Genomic DNA, 18698 nt, shown 5'->3' on the forward strand with positions numbered 1-18698 from the left:
CATACATTTTATTATAAATATATTTAATATTGTTTTTTTTAAATAGAAGTGTATATTCTAATCTTGTTTTTTTTAATATTTTCATAATATACTTCAATTCGTTGAGTTTATCCTAATTTTGCACGCAGTTAAAAAGTAATCATCATAATTATTTTCTTAAAATTTTAAATTTGCACGAAGTTAAAGCACATAGTCTTGATTGATAAAAATTATGTAAAAAAATAGTAAAGTTTTAATGAGTAACTTGTTAATTTACTAAATATAATATGAATTAATTAAATGGTATTATACTACATCTATCGTGATAGATTTTTGTGATACTATAAAAATTAGGAAAATATTTGTTATACTCCATTTATAATGTTTTAAAATTTTATATTATTTTTTAAAAAAATCCGTTATTATAAAGAGAAGAAATAAGTTAACCGTGTTGTATGTGATTTCGATTTATATTCAATATTTTGTTTGGAATAAAATCGGAGTGGATAACTGAATTTTTTTTAAAATAATATAAAAATTATAAAAAAATAAAACTAATGTATTCGTTAAAAGTTTATGAAACTATAATAATCTGGGACAAATTATCGCGAATTCAAATTTTTTTAATTTTTATTTTTTCGGCAATAAATAACCGGTTGAACCGGAAAAAATCGACCGGAACAAAACATATTAAATCAGCCAATTTATTCATAATTAAATATACAAAAACAGGAATCCGTCTGAATCCAGAGCATTAAACAATAAAAATAATTTTTTTTAATTATAGATACAATCAAACAATAAAAATTTAACAATTCAAGTGCAAATATTTTAATATATATTATTTTTATCTCGAACTTTACAAAAAAATATAAAACTTTGTTTAAATCAAATTTAATATTAAATATATTATCTAAATGTGTGTATAATTTGATTTGGTTATCTATTACCTTGATCATTAATTTGGAGCACATATATCATCTTATTTCAATTAATTAAATATTTAAAAATCTGAACAAGAAAAAAATTTAAGTTCCGGAAAGAATTTTTAATTCTATTTTTTTAAGTTGTCTTTATTTATTCAAAATATTCTCTTAATCGTTTTTTTTCCAAGGAATATTCTCTTAATCTTCTTACGTAAAAAAATTATTATAATCATTCCGAGTTATTTTATTTAATTGTTAACTAAATCAAGCAATTGCACAATATCAAATACATTAAATCAACCAATTAATAATACAATTTATAAGAAAATAATTAGGATGATGATCTTTCAATTGCGTGCAAAGTTAAGATAAAATCAAAGAATTAAAATATATTATGACAATATTCGTAATCAAAATTAGAACATATTCCTCAATGTATGAAATATATTTATTATAATAAAATAAATATATACGCGCATGAAAAAACTTAAAACATAAATATAACAATAAAACAAAACAAAACAAAACAAAATGACTTACATTTCAAAACTTGGTGTGTAGATTAGGAGATCGAATGAAGTTCCAACCGGGCTCCTCGACCGAGTCCGGTCCAATCGAGCCCAAAAATAATAATAAAAATTAAAAAAACTGAATTTGAGACAGAATGTCTTGGATTTGTCAGAGTTATGCCAAATATGGCGAAATTATGATGAATCTGGGATAGGCTGTTTTGGATTGTAATAAATTCATAAAAAATTTTAAATTGTTATATTTTAATATATTTTTTATTTTTATATTATTTTAATAAAAAGCCACATTATTAAACAACATAAAATTTTTTTAACAAGACATGTATTGTACTTCATATTTCATTCATATTAGTGGCTACAACGAAAAAACCAAACCCTAATCCCTTTTCCCGGCACTTACATCATTTTCTATCTTGAAAGGACATAAATGTATATTTGAATGAAAAGTACTTGATTCACATTCAAAATTATGGAATTTCAGCCAAAGTCGAGTATGTTAAAAGAAATTTCCAGTCGAATTTGAGTACAAATTACTTTATATAATATATTAAGAGTCATTCATGCATATATATATGATGCAACAGATAAACACTTTTACTCGAGATTAAGAAGATCCAAATAATCGATCGACTGACTGTTCAATCAATTCAAGTAGTCAGAAGATTATTCAACCGCACCGTATTACATGGTGTGTTTTGTAGAAAATCACATTGATTGCACCACTTATTCAGTTATTTTATAATTATATGTTTATCTCTATATGATATTTCATGAATTCATTAACCATATAAATAGGAGAGCATATAATTGTATAAAATTCCAAAATAAAATAAAAGCGATTAATTGGTTCCAATCATTTTGGTCAATTTAACACAATTTATTTTTATTTAGCTCAAGTTAGACGTCGTCTTTGAACTCTGTATATACTTATTATATCGAGCAATCTTTTTCTTTCATATATAGAAACATATCTTAATATCATGTACCATCCATGCATGTGTTAATTATTTTAATTTATTAGGCTTAATTTTGGTTACACAATATCAAATTGAGGTATTTAATTAATTTAATTAAAAAAATACACTTTATATAATAACATTGCTATGTTTTATTTTTGTAACTTTTTGTAGCTTTAAGAAATGCCCGAAAGTTTGAAACTACTCAAACCGTGCATCTAGTTTTATTTAAAAAAACAGAAATTTTCAAAAATATTTTTGACCGAACTGCATATGACAATTCAATTTTAATTTCATGAAAAAATGACCAAAATACAGAGTGATCAACATATACATGGAATATTTTAAGAAAGTTTTGTAGGCTTGATTAGTGGGCGTATTCAATAGATTTAAGTAGTGTTTGGAAAAGTTTCTCGAAAATACTTCTCAATTTTTTCTTAACAAATGTTACTCTTATTCAATTGGTTCCTCGTCACTTGGATTCTCCACATATTAATTGGGCTTTTGATAAGAAAACATATATATGAATACGTTATTAATATATATTAGTAGAAGAAACACACTCCGTTGTGTATGTGTGATAACATGTGAAAAAAAAATGTCAACTTTATTTTTTTTAAATAATAGCTTTTTTAAAAAGTTTTTATTCATTTTTTCGTGTGATAATTAACTTTAAAAAATAATAATTTTTAAGAGCAATTTTTTTTTATTATTTTGAATCAAACAACTAAGAGTTGTTCTCTCTTTATAATATAGTATAGAAATATAGATAATATAATTATATATTGTTATATTCAACTCGTTTCGATTCTTTATATATATACTATTATGGAAAAATATATTTTTTGGTTCATTAACTTGTCTATATTTTGGTTTTGCTCCATTAATTTTTCAAATTTGGTTTTGGTACACTAACTTTTAATTTTCAGTGATTTTGGTCCAACTGCATACGTATCAGCTAGACATTGAGTTATTGACACACGTCAACATTTTTCGGATGACGTGTGCCAATGTCTAGCTGACACGTATGCAGTTGGACCAAAATCACTGAAAATCAAAAGTTAGTGTTCCAAAACCAAAATTTGAAAAGTTAATGGATCAAAACCAAAACATAGACAAGTTAGTGAATCAAAAAAAATATTTCATATAGCGATCAATGCAAGCCCGCGATCTTGGAAACTTGAATAACATCTTTGGCTTTACTAATGATTAAGCAATAAGAGTCACTTTGACTTGAACGTGCATGTGATGCATGAACAATTGCCACTCATCTGATCTCTCTCTTTCATTCCCCAAAAGATCCCTTCACAACATAACTCCACAATCATGGAATTCCAGCATTTCCATTTCTCTAATTAAACCTTCATTTGCTCTCTTTTCCAATTTCAAAAACACCATTAATTCAAATGCTTGGAAGTAATTTATTGCAAGATGCATTCACTCTGAATATTTTTTTTACCGTTCTTGTTTTGATATGTAAATTGCTGATTTGTGTTCAATTTGGTGAAGTGTCGAAAATGATTTAATTGATATATAGTTAAAACATCTTAATTAATTTATTTCATACATCATTTAATTCAAGTCTTGAAAATTTTGAGCTGTAAATCATAATCTTATTATGATAAATCATTATGTTATTACATGATGTTGTATTTTAGATCAAACAGTGCCTTACAATTGAAAATTATTAGTGTTAATAATTTTAAATTTGAATGAGCCAGAGACAAATGTAAAATTTTCATTCATCTGATCTAGCGTAAAATGATAAAACTCCATGAATTTTGAATCGTTCAATCAATTTATTTATTCAATTCTTGCGTATAATGCATATAAAATAATCATTTACATTGAATTAATTTGATAATCATTAATAATTTATGTATCAACTTCAACTTTTTCATCCCGTGCCTCTTCGCACACTTCTGTTTGTGTTAAATATATATATATTTTTTTGGAATTTTGAGATTATACCCCTTATATTATATTAAATTTAAACTTTTTATATTAATTTTTATACTATGAGTTATATGATTATTTAACTTAAAAATTTAAAATATAGAAAAAGATATAGAAAGATTTTGTTAGAATATGGACGTACACAAAACTTCTCATAAGTCAATTCTGTGAGACATATATTTTATTTGAGTTACTCACGAATAAATATTATTTTTCATGTTAAAAATATTATTTTTTATTTTAAATATGTAACGCCCCGATTTTATCTTAAATGAGTTTATTTGAGTTAATCGAAGATTACAGAGTTCACGAGCTGACTTGATTTTGATCAGGATCCATTTTGTAAATTTTGAAAATTTCAGGGACTAAAACACAAATATTGAGTTTTATATATTATCTACACTTGTGTTGACTATTCCAAGCACTCTCCTTCCTCCTCCAACCGAGAACCTCCATTGTAGGCGCCCAAATGAGTTTCCAAGCTTTGTGATTTCATTCCGAGCTCGATCCGGCCGTTGGAATTTATTTCTGAAGGCAGATTAGCGATCACTGCAGCGAGAGCTCCGTTTTATCGTAAGTTTTTCTACGATCAGATACATTCTAGTTTTTGGATGTTGTTAGAATCGTTCGAGATTCGAGTATGTTGTACTTGGTAGAGTTCTGATCGTTTATTATCTGTCAGTTTTGAATTTGATCGTCGTTCGAAATTGTTTTGATTTTCGGAAGCCTTGTTCGAAAATTGGGTTTTGAGATTTGTTGGAATTGCCTTGATATTGTTGTTTTAGCATTGATTCGTATTGATATCGGTATTGAACTGCTGTCTGCGTTTCCGGTTTGTTCAATTTATAGCCGTTATACCGTCAGTTTGAGTTTCGAGATTTTGAACCGTTTTGAGTTATTGAACATGGCTTGTAAGTTGATCGTGGTTATTGATCATTTATTGTATTTGAACAGATTCGTTTGGAGTTTGTCAAGCCCAGGGTTAACAACATTTGATCGTCAAGAGTTGGACGAAGATCGGTAAAGAGTTTTCCTTGAGCCGTCGATTGTTGTTTAGATTGTATAGTTGTTGATACAATCTTTTGTTGTAGCTTTTCCAGAATTGGAACTACTTGCCTTGAAAGGTAAAAACAGTCATCGTTGTGTGGGATAGCATACTCAGACAGTTGGTTCTCGAGTTTTCCTTAAAAATTACATATTGCATCGATACTGGTTCTAGTTTATGGAACCTGTATTTTGTTGATTATTTGAATGAATTATATGGCTAAGTTCCTTTTTGTTTCCATATGCATTCATATTAAGCCAGCACTATTGTTTCGATGGGCAGAACAGCTCTTTTGTTAGACATTTGGGAGCTATAGTCGAGTGGCCTAGGACGTAGTCGTTGCGCCTAGTGCTAGCATACTCATTATAGTTGCTCAAAATCTAGAAGAGTGAGATACGTGGCACCACCTCGATTGGGAGAGTCGGTGAGTCGTCACGTGATCTCATCCTCGGGATCCCAAAAAGCACAGCAGTAATCCCTCGTTTATCAGAATTGATATCCCGATTTAAAGACATGCATTTCATTACGTTGTTATTTGATTATGTATTGCCTTGGAAGCATGTTGATTGATTGTATTACTTGTTATGTTGCTTTTGCTGGGAATATCATTCTCACGATTTATCCGGTTGTTGCTTTGTTTTGTATGTGTACTTGGCAACAGGAGGGGCATGATCAAGTCAGCGTAGACCTGGTTAGCGTCAAGAGCAAGAGATAGAAGTGAGACTCGTTTAGAAGTCGAATCAGCATGTCAATCTAGTTTATGTTTTGCGATCATATTTTGTCATTCGAACTTCTCGTGTTGTATTGTAAGCAAGAATCGATGTAGGTACTACCGAATCGAATGTTTTTCTTTCCTAAACTGTTCTTGTATTGTTGTTGGCTTATCAGATATTTTAAATGCAAGTGTTTAGGTTTGGTTGGAATTCTTTTCGGTGCCTTAGATTTCTGGGCGAGAGAACGGCGCGGGCCCGCGGCCTCTTGGCGAGGTTAGGGCGCGGGCGCGCTGGTTTTGGCGAGGTTAGGGCGCGGGCGCGCGAACGTCCTTTTAATTTTTTTTTCCTTTGGTTGCTTCTAATCTTGATTCTTGTATGTTTATCGGTTATTTTGTCCGAGATTAGTTGTTTATAAACGATGTCTCACAAAATATAAGCATAATTAATATAGCTAACGAATTAAACCCGTGAGATGAAAATAAAGATAAAATGCAAATTTACTAAAATGGTTCGAATAACGTTTTTTTATTAAAGAAAAATAAAATATTTTGTAATTTGATAATGAAAAAACCATGACACTAAAATTAGTTATCCTAGGAGTCTTAAATTTAATAACGTAAAGATTTAAATTTAAATTATTATTATTTGGTAATAATAAATTACTATAATAATATAATTTTAGGCCATATTTAAATATCAGAGGTATACCTTTTTTAGCTAGGTAGTGACTAGTGATAGGCACGCTTGTCTAGGAACTCAAACTCTTTTCCACCCCACTCTGTCATACAAACACGTACAAGCATGATTTTTGTTGTGTGTGTGCCGCTATCTTTCCTGCATCGTAGAATTTCTGTCTTTTAATTTTCTTATAATATATTCGGAACCCACCCGTTTTCTTTTTCTTGAAATTTATGTTGGGTTTTTTTTGTTGTTGTTGTTGTTGAGTGATTAGACTGGATCTGTTTGATTTATTCTCAAGTGGGCTCGAGGATTTGTGTCTTTCAAGGATAAAGAGGTGACTTTTTCTTTAACATTCCCATGCTCGTACTTTGTTTTGCGTGTTTCATTGTACGGTCGGTTGTATAGTTTGATTTATGCGTCGCATGGTTTGTCGTGTTTTGTGTGTGTGTGTGTGTTGATGCGTTTTATGCGTTAAAAATGAATCTTTATTAAGGGAAGAAACTGTTCTTCATTTTGGAAATGTGGCGTTGTATTGGGAGCTCAAAAGTTTTGAGGTTTTTTGTGTATACATGTGGAAATGCAATGACCTTTATTTGTGGATCCTGTAATTGCAATAAAAATTTTGTCTTTATTTTTACAAGTGACAAGATTCAGTTTTCATGATCAATTGTCTGGCCCTGATAGATTGGAAAATCCTGCACAATCAGACGTCCAAAGAGAAACGAACTGCACACAGTTTTTCTTATCTCATGTAATTTATTGATTTTTTTCCCCCTCAATTCCATTGAGAGATGAGGTGGTTATTAGGTGCATAGTGGATTTAGTCTCTGTGCTTCTGTCTTGATCAATATGGATTTCGGGCGATTGTGGTTGGTACATGAATTTAAGGAATGGTTATTTTAGGTGTTTAATCCAACCCGTTTATTGACATTTGGGATACAGTAGCAATCACTTTGTGAGTTTGTTTATCATTGCTAACTGGGAAAGTTTGAGCTTTACACAATTAAAAAGTGAAATGACTGCACTATGGCGTCTAGTGGAGTTTTCTTTTGCAAGACATGGAATCGAAGGCTGCAGGACTTACCTAGATACATGCGGGGCATTTTGTTGGCACAAAACTTGTAATTGGGAGTAATAGTTTCCCAGTCTGCACCTAGAGTGAAGTTGTCTAAAGGGAAGTTTAGTCTTCTTCCAACATATGGAATGGACTTATATGGTGCTGCACTGGACATTATTATGACGCTTTCTCGGGGCAGCCATCTACATGGGCCAGAAACTCTTCTCGTTTTAACAGTTACTGTTAGGTTTAATTTGTGTTCTGTCCCAAGGAAATAGTTTGATTGGTTGCTGGGTGATTTCCATGAGTATAACCGGGAATATCCTAGTTACCGGAACTGATTATTTCATTGGAGTTATATGGATCAAGACTGTTGCTCTTGAGTTCTTTCGGATTTATATTGATCTTCTAGTTATATGTCACACGTTTCCTTCAATAAGTGCTATATATATGGCGCCATGCATTTCATTCACACCGTCTCGTCTCATGCATCTATATGTTAAAACATGTATGTTTTTTCTGCTTATTTTACCTTTTTGTCTTTTCTTTTTGGTTGTGATTTTACTCAGGTTACAACTACTGAACATATTCCTTGTCTTGTTTCAGATCAATTTTGAGACTGGATAGTTTTAAAAAAGCAGAGAGGACATTATGTCCGGTTCAGTGAAAGATTTGGATCCTGTTTTCCAAGGGGCAGGACAGAACGCGTATCCTAATGTTATTTTTATCAAACTTGTCCCATGATACCATGCCTCACCAATACCATTTTTTTAATAATTTAAATTCACTTTTTATTATGATGTTTCGTGTAGCATGCTACACAATAGAGGTTTAGATTCCTAACACACAGAATCTCAGCTGTAATCTTAATGCTACCTGTGCAATTTCTCATTATTTATAAGAAATCTTTACATGTTTGCTTTCTTGACTTAGTCTAGTGGCATCGAGATATGGCGAATTGAAAATTTCAATCCTGTCCCAATTCCAAAACCTTCACACGGAAAGTTTTTCACTGGAGATTCATATGTGATTTTAAAGGTACTTTTTAAGTTTTCTATTGTAACAGTTGCCTTCTGTACCTATGTTGATTAAGTTGTAGAGGACAAGAAGCCAACTTTAGAGGAAATGTGAGGCATTTCTACTTTTGCCTGCTCTTCTTGTATTACATATTTCTTTTATGGTCATTTTTTGTTGGAAATTTTAAGCTATGTATTGTGGGTTCTGGAATACTTAATACAATTGTGTTTGGGTTCACATTATATAGTAGCTGCTATCTGTGATTTGTAGTCTTTCTGTTTTATCGCTTCATGTTCATTTTACCTTTCCCAGCAATATCCTTTAAAACTTAAGTGTCCCCCCAGTAGGCAGTAGCTATCTTCTTGATATTCTTCAGACAGTTGCTTGTAGATAACCGTGGAACAAGTATGCTTTACAATTATGGATACTTAATGGGGTGGGCTGAACCAGAATCCGCTGTTAAACCCAATACATCTATCATATCCATTTTGATTCAGTAAACAATTCGGAACCGGTGGAATCCAGTGACACCGGTCGCAAATTGGAAACCTTTAATGAACTAGCATACCAAAGACCATTCTTTTTACATATTTTGGAGAATATTGTGCCATTGTCAAACTGTAGTTATTCAATTACTCCCTCTCATCTGTTCTGCTGCTTATATTTGTGTAGTGCTCGCCATGCTTCCGGAAACAAGAGTTTCCTGAGATGTACACAACAAAGGGAACTAACATATTTTATTTCCTTTGCACTCACTACGAGTCATTTGCCACTCTTTGGTACTTGGTTATGATTCCATTGGTTCCTTGCCAAGTATGTTCCCACAGGCAGAATCTGACAAAATCAATTAGCATTTTTGAATGCCAGTGGCCCATTCGAGTCTTAATCTATTATTTTCTATAAGATTTTGCAGTGTTTGTTGCATTCTAACCCTTGAAACTCTTTTCCTTAGACCACTACCACAAAAAATGGTGCTCTGCGTCATGATATTCATTATTGGCTAGGTAAAGATACCAGTCAGGTATGCCTCTATGCTACAACCTTTTTAAAGTAAAAGGTTTTGAACATTTTATTATCTGATTGTCTAAATGTTTTCCTTATGTAGGACGAAGCCGGCACTGCAGCTATCAAGACGGTTGAGTTAGATGCAGTTCTTGGAGGACGTGCTGTTCAATATCGTGAAGTACAAGGCCATGAAACTGAGAAGTTCCTTTCTTATTTTAAGCCATGTATAATACCTCAAGAAGGTGGTGTTGCCACAGGTTTTAATCATGTTGTGGCCGAAGCGCACCAAACTCGATTGTTTGAATGCAAAGGAAAGCACGTCGTTCATGTAAAAGAGGCATGTTTGTTCGTCTTCCTTGTAAACTTCTGATACACAGTCCCAATACACAACTTTCAGTTATTATCTTTTCATATGGTTGGACAGGTCCCTTTTGCCCGATCCTCTCTCAATCATGACAACATCTATATTCTTGATACGGAGTTGAAAATTTTTCAATTTAATGGTTCCAACTCATCCATTCAAGAGAGGGCGAAAGCTCTGGAGGTTGTTCAATATGTTAAAGATACTTACCATGATGGAAAATGTGAAATAGCAGCTATTGGTAATTTTACTACTTATTAGGTGTTCCAAAGTTGGACACCAAGTGATGGTAATAATGCTTCCTTTTCTTTTACCCACAGAAGATGGAAAATTAATGGCAGATGCCGATAGCGGAGAATTTTGGGGATTCTTTGGTGGCTTTGCTCCACTTCCAAGGAAAACAACTACCAATGAGTGCAAAAATACCGATTTGACTTCTCCTAAGCTTTTCTGGTACCTAGTTTCTTCCACCCTGCGCATATTTTGTTTAATCTCATGTTCGGTCTATGGATTAGTACATGTCGAGCATTCAGCGAAAATTTTTAAGGATTTCTGGAATTGAAACGTTTAATTAAACTAGATGGATTTCAGAAACATTTCTTTTTTCAAATTTGTTTAATTTTGCCACATTCACCAAGAAAGTAAATTAAATTTTGTTATATACTAGTAATACTACTATCAATCTACACGATATATAAACCCATGAAAACGATTGATCTAGGAACAATAGACTTTTGACATGTTTGTCTTTATTATTCCAAGCATTGAGAACGGAGAAACAGTACCCGTGGATGCTGATTCTTTGACAAGGGAGTTATTGGACTCATATAAATGCTATTTGGTTGATTGTGGGGCAGAAGCCTTTGTTTGGATGGGGAAAAATACGTCTCTCACAGCAAGGAAAGCAGCAAGCAAAACTGTTGATGTAAGTCTTGCCCCTTAAAAAACATTGTATTAAGTAAAACTCTCTTTTTTTTTTTTTTTTTTTTTTTTTCCCTTAAAAAAATAGAGGAATTATGTTTAATATAGTAACAAAGAGAAGGGTTTGGAATGATTACAATTTGGATTTCAATTGTTTGAGCGCCCAAAACATTTGTGGTCTATCTTCTTCATGATGTGGCAGAAATGATCCTCAAATAATGAAGTTTTAACACTTATTGTCACCCACTGTTAGATGCACGTTCAAACCTAGCAGGGATTATGGAATTAGGTCAGAAATGGTCCTCCAGCTTATGAAGTCTAAAATAATTACAATCTCTACTGTCAGATGCACGATGTAATTTTCAGTATAGCTTTCACGTGTATCTAGTGTCGGGACTATAAGTGTTTAAATTTCATATTTTGGGGGGTCATTTCCATTATATCATCAAGAAGGACCCAAGATATTTTATGCCCAAACAATAGGAACCAAAATTGTAAGTATCTATTATTATTTTTTTTAAAAAAATTTCTTGAAAGAGAAGTTTGAGCAGAAATACTTAGATGCTGTATTTAACTTTGTGATGGCTTTTATTAGTATTTCTCAAACGTAAAAAGTTAACCAATCACTACTTATACTTTAGATAAAAAAAAATGGTTAAAATAACATCCTGGTTCAATTTTACTTGTCCTTCTTATCAGTTGCTCAACACTTACATTCTTACTACATAGGAAGTACTGCGCGGTCTTGATAGATCCAAGTGTCACATAATCGGTGTTATTGAGGGCTTTGAGACAGTTTTATTCCGCTCAAAGTTCGATTCATGGCCACATTCAAACAATGTATCTGTGGCTGAGGAAGGTAGAGGGAAGGTTGCAGGTCAGTATTGCACGCTGCATTGTTATGCTACCTTTTGAATCTAATTTACAATTTATAAACGTACATTTATATATATATATATATATACACACACACACACACACACAAATCTTTGGAATTACTCTTATTTTGATTTTGCAATGTCTTCGGTCTTATCATTGTCTTTACCTTGATGCTTTTTAGCACTTTTAAAGCGCCAAGGGGTAAATGTAAAGGGTTTTCTGAAATCAGAATCTCCAAAGGAAGACCATAAGCTATATATAGATTGCACAGGCGATTTACAGGTGATAATCTAACAACTGCATATTTTTTGCTATGTATAGTGTGTCAAATATTAGCATCTCTATATGTTTTGTGCACTTTAATATTCTCATACTATGTGAAATTGCAAATGAATATTGTTGATGAAAAGATGGTTAGAAAATAGGCGTCCTTACTTTTTGTTTTTGCTAAAAATGTGATCATTTTAGGACTAACTATTGATCACAGATACAACAATTTAGTCGTGTTTGGATGTCTTGAAGTTCAATTGTTAGTACAGAATGAAAAATGTTCGATTTGTTGTTTGATAGTCGTCTCTCTTAAAGTGCTACTGAATAATGTTAGTTTTTTTCAACTTAATTTTATTTTATTTTGTTTTTTTGTCTCCCTCGTTCCCTGCATTAGGTTTGGCGTGTGAATGGTGAAAATAAGAGTTTTCTTCCAGCTTCAGATCAGTCAAAATTTTACAGTGGAGATTGCTATATCTTTCACTATTCTTATCCCGGAGAAGAAAAGGAGGACCATCTCATCGGGACATGGTTTGGGAAGCAAAGTGTAGAGGTGAAATCTTAATTTCTCTCCTGATGTTGAGTACTTAGAGCCTTGAAATATCTAACATTATTAGTTAAAAGCTAGCCATTTTCTTGGCTCCAAGTTTATAAGTACTCCAGACAATTAATGTTGTGATCTTGTATTTGTATGGATGAGTTATTCGGAATTGCAATTGATCTATGGTTGAAAATAATGAGATAGTTTGTTTAGCCAACTATAGGTTTACGTTTAAATATAGGAAGTCATTCTTTTGCGAGTACTAAAGTCAACTCGGAGGGAGATATTGAAAATTAGCCTAAACATACTTAATAAAGGCACATCGTCTGTTATTTTCCTCGAGAATTCTCATATACTCCCCTGAAGTGGAGAAAGACAAAACAAGGGAAAATCTCATTGCACATTGTAAGCTTATGCTATTCAAGGAATTCTAAAAAATTTGTTACCTATTTTACCTGTTACTGATAAAAACCAACAGAGTTTGCATTTTGCCCATCGAAAAGTTTCCTTCTGCCATAAAAATGTCGCAATAAATTTTCCAAAGTTATCATCTTTAGTAATTTTTTTTGAACATGCATTGTCTATTTGAAAAAATCATTTAATTTTATTCATGAATTACTGATAATGTTACTCACTACACATAGAAAAAATCATTTAATTTTATTCATGAATTACTGATAAGGTTACTCAATATACATAGGTAGATAGAGAAGGTGCGACTTCACAGGCGAGCAAGATGGTGGAGTCTATGAAGTTTGTACCCACTCTGGTACAACACTTCATTTTTAGTTTTTCTAATGCGAAATTACATCTTGATTATTATATGGACAGATATTTACTCTTTGTTTCTAGGTTCGCATCTATGAAGGAAATGAACCTATCCAGTTCTTCGCTATTTTTCAGAGTTTAATTGTCTTCAAGGTTTGGCAGGATAAAAATATGAAGAGACACAAAATTTCTCTTACTTTGTTTTGATAATAGGAAATGAAATAATTTTGTCATCATGTCACAGGGTGGTCTTAGTGAAGGATTCAAGAATCACATCATTGAGAATGAACTTCCTGATAATACATTCGCAGAGGATGCACTGGCATTATTTCGAGTTCAGGGCAGCGGGCCTGATAATATGCAAGCGATTCAAGTTGAACCAGTAAGTTGCCTATTTATACAAAAAATATATCGTGAAATTTATTTTCTATCTTTTCTGAACTGCTTACTTTATATATTCATACAACAAAGGGTATTAATTCGTTGTTCATTTGATTCAGGTGGCATCATCATTGAACTCGTCGTACTGTTACATACTACTCAGTGAGTCCTTGGTCTTTACCTGGTCTGGAAGTATTACGTCTCCTGATGACCAGGAACTCGTCGAGAGGCTGTTGGATCTCATAAAGGTTAGACAGCTGTTATTGATCTTTTATTTAATATCAACAAGTAAAAAATTTCACAAAACAAAAGTATATACAAAAATCAAAATACACTGGGCATAGCCAGTTATTGATCTTTTATTTTAAGTGTCACATACTAAATTTGATCTAACTTCTGCAGTAATGAGATTTAGTTTGTAATCCTGTTCCCCTTTTTTTGGGAGTATTTAGATGTGATATTATTTGATGGTTTGTAGAACTCCTGTATCTTATTAAGGGTGACAATTGTGTCAGTATGGTTGGTGACAAAACCAAATTCTGATAACCAAATAAATCTGGCTACTTTTTTGAATTAATCGAACTGATAATAAATCTAGCTGATTCGAACTAATCAAACAGACCAAAATTTTTATTGAAATTGAACTAAACAAATTGTACTTCTATAGACGTTGAACTTTCATAAAAAACCGAATTAACAGAACCCGAATAGAGAGAACAATCACAACAACCGAACTTTTCGAACTAAATTCACCAGGTTTTAAAAAATTTAAAAACTAACCTTGTTTAACCGAAACTAACTACCGGTCGGTTAGCTCAGTTAAATTGAACATCTGTTCAACACTGTATCTTATTACATATTAGGTCAGTGATGTAATAACCTGGGTCATGCATTTTTTCCCCTGAATTTGACGTTGACTTTTTATCACATGTCCTTTATTTGTCACACATTGTACCTGCAGCCAAATATGCAGCCTAAACTGCAAAAAGAAGGTACAGAATCCGAGCAGTTTTGGGATTTGTTAGGTGGAAAATTGGAGTATTCGAGCCAGAAAATTTCAAGAGAAGCTGAAACCGACCCTCATCTGTTCTCATGTACAGTACTAAGTGGTACTGCATCTTTCTGCTACTGAACTTTATGCTTTTGGAAGTTGTTTATTGATGCAAATTAATTAAACTAACATGTTTACTTCTTTCTCTGTACTACTCTGCGAATTCTCGTCTGATTTTCAGAAGATGTCGAGGTGTGTATCTCTTGTATTTCTTATCACCTTTTAGAAAAATGTGATTTGAACCTTATTATCTCTACTCTCCATCAGATTTAGGTATCCAAAAATATTTATTTTTGGCATCTCTCATCTGATGTCTGTTTTCGTGGAGAGTACACCAAAATTGTCATTTGCCTTGAGAATGTTTCTTTCCATCATGCAAAAATTGCAAATCCTGTACGACCTTGAATCCTAATCTCTATTTCAGGTGACAGAGGTATACAATTTCAACCAAGACGATCTGATGACTGAGGATGTATTCATTCTTGACTGCCACTCGGACATTTATGTCTGGGTTGGGCAACAAGTTCAGTCCAAGAAAAAGATGAACGCCTTAAATATAGGGGAGGTCTGCCTTAAATAAGATCCATTTTCTTGTATTTTGTAGAACTTATTTTATCAAGTCTGGATCTTGGTCCTTTATGTTTTAAAACAATTAAACATTTAACAGCTATTTCTCTCAACAGAAATTTTTGGAGCGGGATTTTCTGCTCGAGAAATTATCTCTTCAAACTCCAATATATATAATAACAGAAGGGTCCGAGCCTACATTTTTTACTCGTTTTTTCTCATGGGACTCCAAAAAATCCACGGTAAGTTCACTTATTGAAATTTGAAAGCTTTAGAAGAAAACTCAGTAACTTGTGATTTTTACAGATGCATGGAAACTCTTTCCAAAGAAAACTTTCGGTTCTTTTGCATGGTGTTTCAGCAATTTCAGATGTAAGTTTCCTTCCCTTCTTAATGTGCGATATTTATTTTATTCACACCTGTTATGCTTTCTTGTTATTTTCGTTTTGAATTTTCCTTTTAACCAACCATTGCTGCAAATGGTTGATCTATGCGAAGGTTTTATAGTTTTGTCGGTTTACACACACTACGCGTCAAGTTATCAGGCCATTCAAGTTATTTTAAACATGTGGCATATATTTTTTGTCCTAAGTTTTTTATTTGTTTGATAATGTTTTTCACCTAAACGAATTTGGTCCTTCGTGTTGTAGAAGTTATATAATTTATCTATTCTCTTGTCAACAGAAAGCAATTATTGTCCCTGCCTCAACACAGTGTCAAAATCATGATGTAGTCTGAATTTGAGCTCCTCATATGTGATTTTACCTTAATTTCTTATATAGTTATATATCAATTTCTTGGTAAAATGTTTTCACAATTCTGCTTGATTTAAGACAGATCTTTCAAAACTAATATGATGTCCTTGTTCTGTTATTTGTAGAACATGGGAAATCATATTCGTTTTAGCATATAAACCCCCAATTTTAGGCCAACAACATTCATTCGTGTAACACATGCAAGTTGCTGTCAAGAACTGAATTTGTGTGATGTTACATAGCATGTCCCATTTTCACTGCATCAGTGACCAAAATTGTCACGTTTAAAATGGAGGATCATATCTTTTTTAGTAATAAATTTTAGGGATAAACATTTATCCGTATGAAATGTTAATGTTTACACGATGAAGAAGAAACACGGAGCAGAATCTTGTTTTTTGTGTTGGATTATTTACACTTCTGCTTGATATATTCATGTTTCTTTCTTTTATTTTTTCGGTTTTGCACTACAGAAGACTAAACGAAGAGCACCCATCTCCTGTGGTTGGAGATCTGCTGCACCCGAAAAATCTCAGCGTTCTAGAAGTGTGTCATCATTTAGCACTGATAGAGTTCGTGTAAGAGGCAGGTCTCCTGCATTTAATGCTCTAGCCGCTAATTTTGAAAACACAAATACAAGAAATATGTCAACTCCTCCTCCAATGGTGACAAAGCTTTTTCCGAAATCCGGCCTGGATTCAGCAAAACTGACTTCAAGATCAGCAGCCATAGCTTTGATAAGTGCAGGTTTCGAACAACCAGCACCTGCTCCATACTTCACCATACCACGCTCTATCAAAGGTACAATAACTTGGGTTGGGTGGCATATATAAGCAACTAGCTTTAAGAGTAATTTATTAGACTTGTCTTTTTAAAATGTTTTAGAAAAGTTAGAGGAGATTTATGTTTGGATAGGGTTAAAATATGCTCTTTTTATTGATCTAAGAGAAGGTAAAGTAGAAGGCACGGGTTCACGTTTTTCAGCTTTCTTAACTGGACTTTTTAAACACTGTTAAATTTCTAAAAGCCTGGAATGTATTTTCTTTCCCCTTGAAAAAACAATTTTTAACACAGAATGTACTCAACACAAAGGATCTTCAAAATATTTGATAGTCAAAACGTTTTGATATGTTGATCAAAATTTTTCTTTTGTGTTAAAGTGAGCCCTGAGTCAACCAAATCAAAATCTGCGACCAATGCTGATGAAAACTCTAACGAGTCACCAAAACCGAAGCCAGAGACAATACTAGAAGACGTAAAGGAGGGTGAAGCTGAAGAGGACGAAGAACTTCCAGTATACCCGTACGAGCGTCTCACAACTACATCAACTGACCCTGTTGAAGATATTGACGTTACCAAGCGTGAGGTAAGTGCATACGAAGTTATTGACTTGACAATCCAATGTCGGTTAATGTTTGCCTCACGTTTAGAAATCATTTGTTTTAACAATTTAGAAATCATGTTTTACAGAGATATTTGTCTTCCCAAGAGTTCAAGGAGAAATTCGAGATGACTAAGGATGCTTTCTATAAGTTGCCTAAATGGAAACAGAATAAGATCAAAGTGACACTCCAGTTGTTTTAAATCTTTGCGAGGTACCAACTCGATATGTCCGATTCTGCTGCATCAATGCTACTTTAGCTGCTTGTGCCTTGCCCCTGCGGCTTTTTCCCGAGATAATTTTCAATTGGGTTATTTTCTTGATTTTCCTTTTTGTCCCATGTTTGATTAGAGGTCACAGTTTTGTTTTGCATTATGCTCTTCATTTAATTTGTTTTAGGCGATTGACTTGGAGAGTTTTATAGGAATCTTGATCAAGGAGAGTTTATAGGGTGCATTGACAATTCTGACTTCAGTGGATAGATAATTTGTACAAAAATGTATAAGCCAGCTCATTCATTATTTAGGTTAGTCAATAAAGGTGTGTTTCTTTCCATGTAAAAATGTTTATAACAATCTTTTTATTGATTGTAATTGTTGTGCTTGAATATGCTAAAAGAGTCTGTCCAACTCTAATGTTATTCAATAATCAATATATATATTCTTATGAAATTTTTATAGTTTCGGCTCATGTTCGATTCAGTCCCCAACCTTTTCAATTCGTCGATATAGTCCCTTGTGTTTTAGCGTTGCCAGGTTAGGTCCTCATGTTAGGTGGGACTGCCCTTTTTTTTTACGTGATTGGTGGAGGTTGATTGGTGGAGGTTAGTGGCTGGGCAAATGAATTACACGTTACAGAAAGCCTATAAATAGGCAGCCTCCCATTCTCTTTTGATCATCCCCATTAGAAGCTCTTCAGCTCAAGAGCAAACAGAAAAGAAAAATAGAGTGTTTTCTTTTGT

At 32.7% G+C, this 18698-nt stretch overlaps 1 protein-coding gene across 1 annotated transcript; it reads left to right on the plus strand.

Moving 5' to 3' along the window:
* Positions 1–6846: 6846 nt before the first annotated feature.
* On the plus strand, positions 6847–18302 carry LOC140887007 (villin-4-like). The gene is made up of 23 exons (XM_073293996.1): positions 6847–7120; positions 8450–8550; positions 8782–8881; positions 9813–9881; positions 9966–10202; positions 10290–10467; positions 10547–10679; positions 10989–11151; positions 11877–12024; positions 12208–12308; positions 12691–12846; positions 13535–13603; positions 13687–13755; positions 13847–13984; positions 14103–14231; positions 14945–15092; positions 15216–15226; positions 15459–15599; positions 15718–15843; positions 15908–15973; positions 16830–17157; positions 17517–17722; positions 17827–18302. Exons 2-23 carry the CDS (start codon positions 8495–8497, stop codon positions 17938–17940), a joined length of 2886 nt encoding a protein of 961 aa, XP_073150097.1. The 5' UTR covers positions 6847–7120; positions 8450–8494; the 3' UTR covers positions 17941–18302.
* Positions 18303–18698: the final 396 nt, after the last annotated feature.

This window comes from Henckelia pumila, chromosome 3, assembly GCF_033568475.1.
Source record: "Henckelia pumila isolate YLH828 chromosome 3, ASM3356847v2, whole genome shotgun sequence".
Lineage (NCBI taxonomy): Eukaryota > Viridiplantae > Streptophyta > Magnoliopsida > Lamiales > Gesneriaceae > Henckelia > Henckelia pumila.